We start from the raw sequence: 11,925 nt of genomic DNA, 5'->3' as shown, positions 1-11,925 counted from the left end.
TACATACCGTGCAGGGGCCTGTCCTTCCATGATGGTTCCTCGTCTCCCTCCTCTTTCTTGGGTTTCTGCTGCCTGAGGTATTCACTGAGCACTCGGTGCAGTTGGGGCCATCTTCTGCATGTATTCTTGGATGTTCGTTGTCTCATCCTGGACTGTGGTGCTGACACTCACCAGTCCCCGGCCCCCTTCCTTCCGCTTAGCGTACAGCCTCAGGGTGCTGGACTTGGGGTGAAACCCTCCATGCATGGTCAGGAGCTTCTTGTCTTTATGTCAGTGGCTTCTATCTCCTCCTTTGGCCACTCTATTACCAGCTGGGTACCTGATCACGGCAGGGCGTACGTGTTGATAGGCCCGGATCTTGTTCTTACCATTCAGCTGACTCCTCAGGACTTGCCTGACCCTCTGCAGGTACTTGGTGGTTGCAGCCTTTCTAGCGGCCTCTTCATGGTTCCCATTGCCTGCGGGATCCCCAGGTACTTGTAACTGTCCTCTATGTCTGCAATGTTGCCTTCTGGTAGTTCAATCCCCTCAGTTCTGACTACCTCTCTGTTTCCCTCTCTCCTTGCTCTCTCTCCTCTATCCTTACTCTCTTTACTCTACTTTATACTATATACCTATATATATATATATATATATCTATATATATATATATATATATATAAGTATATATATATATATAATTTTTTTTAAATTCTTTTTTTTGGGACATGTGGATCTTGAATTTCAACAACACTCCACACACTTCCTAAAGGCCTCTGTAACCGGATCTCTGTCCAGAAGAGCGCAGTCCTGGGAACAGCTAAGATACTGCAGGACCCTCAAGCTCCCAGGCCTCTGGTAGAGGACCCGAGCTTGAAGGATAAACCGCCCGCAGGGGCGTGCTGGGTGTTATATATATATATATATAATAAAAAAAATCCCCTGCTCGCACTCAACAATCCTTCTCCTATCACACTTGGGGCTTGGTACCCAATCTCGGGTGGGGGTGATGATATCCCCCCCTGACCTGGCATCCTGGCTCCCCCTTGCTGTAGCATACACACATACACATAGAATAGAATTCAAATTTATTGTCATTGCACATGTCACAAGTACAAGGCAACGACATGCAGTTTGCATCCATCCAGAAGTGCTTTAGCCATGATATGATATATTACAAAAATATATATTAGCAATAACATAGATATGTAAGTATATTACAGAAATGGGTCTGTTATAGGTATGTTACAATGTACACGGTATGAAGGTATGTTATGAATATGCTATAACTATAAGTATGTACAGGCTATGAACCGGATATAATTATGAAAACTATACAGAAATATGAACTATAAATATGAAATCTAATAGATTCTAATTGTTGTTACGCTTTACAGGTGAGACAGATAGTGTCACGACTGGGGCAGCAGCCGTGTGATGTGTGGAAAAGGACTCGAATGCAGCACTACTTGAAATGCAGGGTGATTATTATAGAAGACAGAACACAAAGTGGGGATGACAAAAAAGAGCTAAGGATAAACTAAACTATAGAACAGCAAACCTGAAACACGAGAGGAGGACTGCAGGGAGAGCACACGGAGTCACCGAGAGGTTCACGGAGCAATGCAGAGTACGCAATAACACAGGGTGACACAGAGGATGAATACAGACGACGCAACAAGGAACACAGGCAGACACACACTATAAATACACAGAGGGACACTGGGAAATCACACACAGGTGGGAGACACAGCTGGGCCTGATTAGCCTGATGAGACACTAACACCAGGGACCAACAGAGGGAGCACCAACCCAGAAACCCAGCATTCAAACCCCCAAAACACAAATAATAATAACAATAAACTCAAAACACTGGGTCAACGACCCAGGACCATGACAGACAGAGCACTGCCATGAAACTAATAAAACTCAATTCATAATTCTTGACTTCATTACATGATGTTTTACATTTCTTTGTGGACATATGCTCATTTGGACCACTTGGTGGCAGCACTGCATGCAGGAACACCATCATATAAACGTCCAGTCTCTTTTTTACCACTTGATCCACTCTGCTGTGAAGAAGTGGAAATAATCTGTTTGTAAATTCTATGATGAATAATTATTTTACTCCAAACACCTCCATAAATGATCTCACTCCAGTCCACATCACATCAGATAAGACCCTCATGCTGCTTTAAACTTTAAACTTTTCAGTTCATTACAGATACCGTGTTGCCCAATTAAACCACCAGCTCTTCCCGTACCTTCTCTGTGCGCTCACACCGGTTGTAGAACAGAGTTTAGTGCAGATGAAGTGGTGAAAAGCTGAGGCAGAGAAATAAAAATACACTGGAAATAAAAGCAGCAAAATGAGTCAAAATTAACAGACAAGTTAGTTGTTGCAGCTGCTGTTGCTGCACAGTCAACAGTAGTAACAGCTAGTAACGAGTCCTCACGGGCACAGGAGGCTGTGACTCCATAGAGAAGTGCAGGAGGAGAAGCAAAAGTGAAAGGTGAAATTAACAAGGTAAGAAAAATAGATGGAGGGACGACCACGTCCATGAGCCACTGCTCAAAGATAAAGTGTATTTTTTGCCACATGCTGCAGTGCAGTGCAACTAAGAATTACTAAGAACTAACCCAATAACAACTGTACAAACCTGATTAAAAAGAAAAACTATTTCAAAACATTCCCCACTCAGCCCTGCGGGCGGTTTATCCTTCAAGCTCGGGTCCTCTACCAGAGGCCTGGGAGCTTGAGGGTCCTGCGCAGTATCTTAGCTGTTCCCAGGACTGCGCTCTTCTGGACAGAGATCTCCGATGTTATTCCCGGGATCTGCTGGAGCCACTCGCCTAGCTTGGGAGTCACCGCACCTAGTGCTCCGATTACCACGGGGACCACCGTTACCTTCACCCTCCACATCCTCTCGAGCTCTTCTCTGAGCTCTTGGTATTTCTCCAGCTTCTCGTGTTCCTTCTTCCTGATGTTGCTGTCATTGGGAACCGCTACATCGATCACTACGGCCGTCTTCTTCTGTTTGTCTACCACCACTATGTCCGGTTGGTTAGCCACCACCATTTTGTCCGTCTGTATCTGGAAGTCCCACAGGATCTTAGCTCGGTCGTTCTCCACCACCCTTGGGGGCATCTCCCATTTTGACCTCGGGACTTCCAGGTTATACTCGGCACAGATGTTCCTGTACACTATGCCGGCCACTTGGTTGTGGCGTTCCATGTATGCCTTGCCTGCTAGCATCTTGCACCCTGCTGTTATGTGCTGGGTTGTCTCTGGAGCATCTTTACACAGCCTGCACCTGGGTTCTGGCCTGCTGTGATGGACTCCAGCCTCTATGGGTCTGTGCTCATATTTCTCTTTAAATCTTAAAAAAAGATTTAGAAAGAATGTTAGGAAAGCCTTGCATTACACATGGTCTTGAACACCCCACGCCCGCCTTTTAAACTCACCCCTGCTTGCTGCAGTATAATATATACTCAACTGAATTAATTTGTATTTATATAGATCTAAGCGGCAATCACCTAAAGGTGCTTTATATTTAAGATAAAGACTGTAAAATAAAGAGAACCGAGTGAGCACTTGGTGACAGTGGGAGGGAAAAACTCTTTTTTAACAGGTAGAAACCTCTGGAAGAACCAAGTTTAGGGAGCCGCCGCCATCTCTTGTGACTAGTTGGGGGTGAGAGTATAAGGGTATATTTGGAATATATTCCTCAAACTGTACACAACAGTATGGCGATTACATCATACTTCCCAAGAATAATGTGATCTGAGTAAGACCTGAGATCTGATTTGTATCCTGAGTCCAGGATTATACTCACCATTTGCAATGCACTCAGTCTTGTTCTTATTACATTATTTCATAGTCTGTTCCTTGGAGGACACACCCAGAATGTGCTGCACAGTCTGGGACTCTACTGTAGTGACTGCTTGTATGCTGCAGGCACGTGGACTTCCAAACAAAATTGTTTACCCACTAATGACACAATCTGCATGACCTGGATGCAAGTGCACCCTCACATAATTGCAAAAAGTACAACACTGGCATGAGCCTGGAGTGCATGCACCTTTGGGCAAATTGTACAGCTGGTATATTTTCTGCTGTGGCTCAAAAGTAGATCCGTGGTTAAGAGCTGAAGTCATTGAGGTCTGAGACACTGCAGAGAGCAGACCTCACGAGAGCCCGTTTCCATGGCTCTATGCATAATAAATACTCACAGTATGATTCATTAACCTCCATAACTACAACATCACCGAGGAACAGAACAGGCTATGGAAATCATTTACTACAACATGTGAAGAGACGTCTTTACCATGTAGATTTTGTCTAAGAGAGCTTCTACTTACATTCAGCTTTTTAATTAATAACCCCAAAAATGAGCAATACAAAGCAATCCTCCATCAGTATTCCCCTGTTATCCTCACTTAGCCCTCATCAAGGCCTTTTCTTCGTTTTACTCAGGCTGTCATTCAGAGATGCATCACTGGCATTAACATCACCACCTATGTTGCCATTTGCATCCACAGACAAACAAGAGCCACGATGTTTAATTCATGAGACTTCAAAATCACTCTTAAGTTGTCAAATGCCACTCCTTTTATAGGAATGAATTATTCAGCACTGCATTAGGTGATGTGTTTTATGAGTGATGATTGTTAGAATGAGACTCATCTTCTTTAACTAACATCCTATAACAATTATATAAACATTATATAAGACCACGGGCTGCAAACGAGATCGCTGCAGAAATGTGGACAGCTACAAACTGGGAGAGCAGAGCTGCATGGTCTGAATCGTTTCTGTATGATCCATGAGAAAGCAGAGTCCTCTGTTTGCAAGCCGATACCGTAGCCTTATTTAGATTTTACAGCATTTCTAGTAGATAATTGCCGAAGGAATAAGTTACGGTTTGGGACGGCCTCGGAGGCCTAATGAGAGGTTAATGAATTGAAAAAGGCAGAGTGGGGCACGAAAATGAGAACAAACAGAGTTTAGTGCAGGGGGTTTATATACCCAGAGAACCTGTGAGGTCTGATCCAACTCCTGAAGTTTACATGAATAATCTCCAATTCACAAGCTGAGACCACGCACTCGTTTAGACTCGACAGCACTTCTGGTAGATAATGGATGAATTGAGGCTGCAGCTGGGGAAGTAGTGCACGACTGTTCATTTGTTCAACGGCCCTCTGGTTGTGAATCAGAGTAAACAGAGTATCACTGGTATTTAAGGTTAACTGTGTTTTACTTTGAGTTGATCAGTTTACATGTTCCACTTTCTGTGCTTCAGATATTTCATCTGCAGATTAACTATTTTCACAGAATAGTCAGCTGTTCAGCATCTGCTGCTGATTTAGGAAACACACCCAGGTTAACCCGTGAAAGTCACAGTTTAATATAACATAATGCCATTGCTATATTCTGCAAAAAGATAAGCAAATTTATGATGTTTCCTCAGCTCAGAGCTCAGTGAAGGATTCTCCTTCTTGGGTTTTGCTTTTGACCCAGGTGTCATCACTGTACGTGGCCAGGTGCTGTCCTTGGGCCTCACAGTGGGTTGACCCGACACTGTGGCTGATTGTGACCCACACCCGTTTTCACACCTTGGCTTGTGTGATTAGGTAGAGGATCAATAGGGGGTCCATGACCCTCTTGGGGGGACACTCCCATAGGACGTCAAATCTGGGACTCGCCACCGCTCACCGCTCTTAGAACTGAAGAAGCTTCTCAGATGAAACGTCTTCGAGGAGTCCAGACGCTTTTCTTTTCCAGCTCCTTAGACAATTCTGGAGAAGGTATAATCAGATACCATCTCTCCTATGGACTTTTCAATGTCTACAGTCTCAGATGAACACTGAGACTCAGACTAAGGAACATGAACTTGACACTGGGACTTGGACTCAACAGACATGGAGACATGACAGACTGGGGGGAGAAAGGGACAAAACACAGGAAGATGAATACTGGAACAGGAAGGGAGAGAACAGACGGACAGGACTGCTAACGTATTCACAGAGACAGAACATGACCGGGGCAAAGAAGGTAAACACGGGGACACTGATGACAGGACACCGAGACGAGAAAGAGAAAGACTGGACCCTAAAGGGAACTAACATAAAAAACAAGAAATCAAGAAGAAACTCAGAGGCACGAGAGGGAACCATACTAATGGATTGGATTTATATAGCGCTTTTCAAGGCACCCAAAGTGCTTGACAATGCCACTATTCATTCACTCTCACATTCACACACTGGTGGGCAATCTCAGGCCACGAGGGCCGGTGTCCCTGCAGGTTTTAGATCTCACCTTGGGTTAACACACCTGAATCACATGATTAGTTCATTACCAGGCCTCTGGAGAACTGCAGGAGCTAATTTAGCCATTTAAATCAGCTGTGTTGGTTTGAGGACACGTCTAAAACCTGCAGGTTTAGTGAAAATAATAAATTCATTAGGAGTTCTCTGTTTGTGGCATAAAGTTCAGTCACAGATCTTTCTGTTCACTTGCTGAAGGATTTACAGAACTAGGGTGGATCTCTTTAATCTCCTGATTTTATTCTCATCCCAAACATTCATGACAACCAAGAGCATTAGTAAACACACTAATGAATTTTATTTTGTTATGATTTGACATTGATTGCAATACTTAAACATTTACCCTTTTCTCCTTCTTCAGATTTACTCAGCAGACACATTATCTCATAATGCTCCAGCCCTTCTGTCTTCATTAACTAGCTCAGACACTGTAAGGTGGTCAGTTGATGCTGATGCTGATTCTGGTGTGTCCTTTGATTGGTGGAGGTAGTCAAAGTTAACATTGTCGGTCCGTGCCCTCGTGTGTCTCTGCAGACGTTGCTTATATCACTTTGACCAAACAAGAAGCTGCTTCTTTACCTGCAGCGTACAATGGGAAGCCACACATTTTTGTTTTCTATTGCAATGCATGGAGCAAGACTGCAATACTGAAGATGCAATCAAGAAGGAGTCCAATGAATGAAAAAATACAAAAGCTGCACGTGCTGCCCACCTTTCTCATAAGCATCAGTTTTTACTGGGCTATATTTGATGAACTGACCGAGCCCACACCCCCTCACATGTTCAGCCGTGTACACAAAGGCTGTGTAGAAAATCAGCTTCACAAAATCAAACTTGACACTCAACAAAAATGCCGGTTTGAAATAAAAACGTCAGTGGTCAGAAACAGGATTACATAGATGACTGTGCAAATGTTTAATGTACTAAAAGTAATGTGACGATTCTTTCTCAGTTAACATTAGTCACAGCACAGTGGGAGAAAAGTACACTCGCAGTCAAGTTACCTGGACGTTAAGCTGTTCAGTGCTTCAAGAACTTTTATCAGCGTCTCTTTCTTTTCACGGACTCTTATATTGGTTTTATCATATTGAGATCAGCGACCTATAAGGACCTCACTGTCTATTTTCTGGCAGCTAAAGCAGTTGTTTATAAGTAAATGTTGTTTTGCCGAAGTGCGTCGGCGGGTGCTCAGATTCCTCTCTGATGCTACTGCAAGAGCAATAAAAACAATTCTCAAACCCTTTGCACAGTATTGTTTATGGCCAGGTCACAAATGTTTCCTAGTTTTTCTCTTAAAATTGGAAAAATATACGGTGACTGAAAACTGTGGCTCGTGTTAGCTGCATTAAAAATGCATAGAACATTAATTTGGATTATAAAAATCTAAGATCGGGGAAAGCTGCAGTCAGCTGAGACTGAAGACGTCACCTGGATGAGCGACGAAACGTTTCTCCCACTGAAAACATCCAGATGAACAGAATCAACAGAAAAACTACTTTATTTGCAGTATTTGATCATAATTTCATTTGTTGGTCCATCCTCTTTGGACGACTGTCTTTTTAATGTTGACTGACACTGAATTATTTAATAAAACAGTTTATATGTGATGATGACGTCTGCCTAAACATGTCTTACTTTTGCTTTTGCCGTGTGTCGGACATCATGAGGAAACCGACATGGACGGAGCATGAAACTGTCTCCACACAGCAGTGGATTTATAATATCAAACCGCCCATCCATACACACACAGAGATAACCAAAAAATCAGACGGTCATAATTCATATAGATTAAGTGAAAATAGCCATCGTGACATCACCCATTGATTTGATACGATCAGTCAGAAGCTTGAGTTTGGAACCTTCATCATTAACATCTCAGTTTATTAGAGCAAGAAGCTTATTTGAACCATTGTACACATATTTGTTTATGATGTTTCAAATCTGAGTTACATAAGGTTGTTTTAAACCAGCAATGATGAGAGTTACAGTTAGGATTAGGGTTCAGAGTAATCCTAATTCATAACGGCTTCATTTCACGACAGAAGTTTACTTTCCTTTGTATTTGTTAAAACATTGGTCCATTGGAGCCAAAGACACTGGAGAGTCATTGGCTATAGCAGCCTTCAGTGATATTGCACTTTAAGGCCTCATTGATCCAGCTTGATGGTGAGGTTCATCTCACACGCACAGCTCAGACGGCGCCTGACACTTTAATGTGAATTCAATGTGGAGACAAAATATTTGTATCTGGAACATTGTTGAATTTACAGCCACACAGTTTCATCTGCTATGCTGTGTCTGAAATGATTCCCTTTTAGCCTAATCAGCTGTGACCCACCTTTGATAAGGATATTATGTGAGGCAGCTTTGATATGATAAAGCAACAAGCATACCAAAGGTTTTCTGCTATCAAAGGTTAATTCTGTTTGTGTCTGTGAAGGTTCTCGGACATCCAGGTCGTTGTAATCTGAGGGGGAAAGAAAAGCAACGAGTGAAAGAAGCCATCTATACGTCCACTGTGAACAGCCATCCGTGACGAGAGGGAGTGGCTTATGACACCAACTGTCTGCCACCTATAATCTGGTCGTGAGATCCCTCCACACGTGTGAGTTCCTGTCACAGATAATCCTCCATTTGGAGCCGTCCCATATGGAAAAGAAATAGTAAAAACTTATATGTGATTTACTCATGAAAGTGGCCACTTTCTCATTACTTTCATACATTGTTTTAGTAAGTATCCAAAACAAGTTTCATTATATAATTTTTCAAGGGATCTTATATCTGTTTTCACTCTTATATGCTTTTCACACAAGACAGATACAAACTTTATAAGATTTATATATATCTTTTCCATATGGGGTGGTATAACCAAGATTTACAAAAGAGACCTTTTTAGTCAATATGACCCAAAATGAGTGACTGAGCCAATAAACTCAGCAGGACAGTATTTACAGGGGTCACGTCAGAAAGCCTTTCCCATAGACTTCTATAGGACTGCAAGTCTGTTTGCAACCACAGCTGTTGCCATCTGGTGGCAGATGAATGCAGGTTTTCATGAACTTAACTTTATTTTTCTGACATATAAGCTACACCCATGTTTTCTACTTTGTATGTTTTTAAGTAATATATTTACTTAGTGTACATGACATATGTGGGATTGTACGTATTGTTGGAATTGTTGTTATTTTTATCATAAAGGTCCCAAATTTCCAGAAACACTAAAAAAAACGTCTTTCAGGTAACTTTGAAACTCAAAATGTGTCCCAGCTCATGAGCAGGATTAAAGGAACGCTGCCAGCACGGGTGCCAAACATGATAATCTTATAAAACTGGGACTTGGGAATATCAGACACTACATCCTCATGTTTTATTTACACTCCTGAAAACCATTCATGATGCTGAATTCATTTGTTACAGGACAAAAACTAAATAATAAAATAAAATTAATGAAGAAAGTCTAAAAAGAAACAACAAGCTTCTTTCTGAGGATGATACACATCTGCTGTCACTGCTATGAAAACAGACAAAGAACATTTTAAATAACAGAGCTCCTGCCTTCTAGAGAAATATTCCCATACAAGTAAACGACTTTCTCAATTCTAATATTTTCATTTTAGATTTTGTCACAGATAGTCTCATCTATTTTTGCTCCTCTACTGACTGTGATGGATTGCCTTTGCCACTTGGTTGCCATACGATGTGGATCTTTGAAACTCTGAGATACACTATGTGCACAAAAGTATTGGGCCACGAATACCATGAAGATCTGATGCATAGTTTTTGTCCTGATGATTCCACAGGACGTTGTTAGATCAGCAGACTGGTGGTGACTTAACTACGAGCATCAGCACTCAGTTACTCTGCTTTGCCACTTTATATGATCTGCTGTCTCATGGTTGAGTCACTTTAGTTCCTAAGAGGTTCCACTTTGCAATAATACCACTTATAGCTGACTGTCGAATGTCTAAGATGGAAGAAACAAAAACAGACTTAGGGTGGTTTAGTATGAAAGCACCGCGCTCAAATTCTGTGAGCACGGTGCTCAAACTCTTTAGGATGACCCACTCTTTTACAAATGTCTGTGACCACAGACCAGGTGAACAGGTGTTGGAGTTGACAGATCTGAGTTCATGATTGTGGCAGTCTGTGACTTACTGTGGCGCAGTGTTTGTCCATAAAATAATGTATTTCATATTTTCTCACATTTTTCATTTTTTCTCATAAAGAGCATTTTGTCTCGAGATAAAAAGATGTTTCTTTGGAAATGTCGGTTTACTTGTATGTGAGTATAAGTGTTATAAGACATGTTTGACCAGCTGACCATCAGTGCTGAAAGAAAAAGGCAGTTCGATAATGATGTTAATTCAAACTAAGCAGTTTCTGACAGTAGCTGCTAATCCACACAGTAACCTGGTGTCAGAGAACTCCATCATGTTTCTTAAGCAACACATAGACAAAACTATGAACAAGAACAAAAACAACACAGTATCAGTAATGACCAATTGATGTCCAAAGCTAGAAAAACATGATCCAAGTTGTAATTAACCTAAATTATTCTGAACAGATCCCAGTACAGTGTTTGCTTTAAGTCTTGGCTGGATACATTGTAACATGTCAGTAGATTGATCCAGTGGGAAATGAAATCGTCGACTGCCTCTCAGTGGTCCCGTCTCATCTTCAACACGTCATGGTTCTGTATCACCCCGATATAACACACCCGCTCGACTTTAGACTTACAGTGAGGGCTGGATCAACTGGCTGAATCCTCCCTTAACTAACCAATCACAGCAGATGGCCCCGCCCCTCCCTGAGCCTGGTTCTGCTGGAGGTTTCTTCCTGTTAAAATGGAGTTTTTCCTTCCCGCTGTTGCCAAAGTGCTTGCTCACAGGGGGTCATATGATTGTTGAGTTTTCTCTGTATGTATTATTGTAGCGTCTACCTTACAATGTAAAGCACTTTGATGTGACTGTTGTGATTTGAACTATATTGAATTGAACTGTCTGTCCCTGGTACAGGACTGTGGTATTTAGAGTCTCCGATTTCACAAACTGGATGTTGTCAACAACTGCCTGCTGGATTCAGTGTTGGTGAATTGACGATGTGAGTAAATTCAAGCCCATGTGTTTGTGATTCATGGTTCGTGGCTGAGATCTTTCTTCCTTCTTCTAAGATGAGACCTTTCAAACCTTATGCCTAGATACAGTTTCGAGAAGGCCCTGCAGATAACCTGCTGATCCCCAGGGACAAAAAGTGTTCTCATTAGATGTAATTACTTAAACGTTCCCTAGATGTTCAGCAGAGCTAAACGTGCTGTCCCCTTTTAAAGCGACTTCTTTATCTGCCGGGTCAACTGAGGCTCTCCAGAAAAGACGAGGCAGATGTCAGTTTGGTTAAACGGGATACTGCAGCTCCCCGTTTCATCTCACTGCTGATCAAAGCTTCTGTTTCCCTACATACTCAGGCTGAGGCGCTGCTTTGTCAAGTTGATCACTCTTTTGTAAAGACTTGAAAATAACTCGTCTCAACATGTCTGCACGTAAACACACACACACACACACACACACACACACACACACACACACACACACAAGGCAACAGTATCTCCAGCAACAAAAG

General features: G+C 42.1%; 1 protein-coding gene across 1 annotated transcript in view; it reads left to right on the top strand.

The window, feature by feature from the left end:
* LOC102300034 (toll-like receptor 1) overlaps positions 1–2,677 on the top strand; it is a 10,220-nt gene extending 7,543 nt beyond the window's left edge. Inside the window, exon 2 of the mRNA XM_005933812.3 lies at positions 1,377–2,677. Coding sequence (XP_005933874.2) covers positions 1,377–1,380 — 4 coding nt within the window. The 3' untranslated portion in view covers positions 1,381–2,677. The remainder of the gene's footprint in view (positions 1–1,376) is intronic.
* The last annotated feature ends 9,248 nt before the right edge of the window (positions 2,678–11,925 follow it).

Source organism: Haplochromis burtoni, unplaced genomic scaffold, assembly GCF_018398535.1.
Source record: "Haplochromis burtoni strain Fernald_Lab_line unplaced genomic scaffold, NCSU_Asbu1 Contig_173, whole genome shotgun sequence".
Lineage (NCBI taxonomy): Eukaryota > Metazoa > Chordata > Actinopteri > Cichliformes > Cichlidae > Haplochromis > Haplochromis burtoni.
Note: the sequence above shows the minus strand (reverse complement) of the source record. Positions and strands in the feature narration are given on the sequence as shown.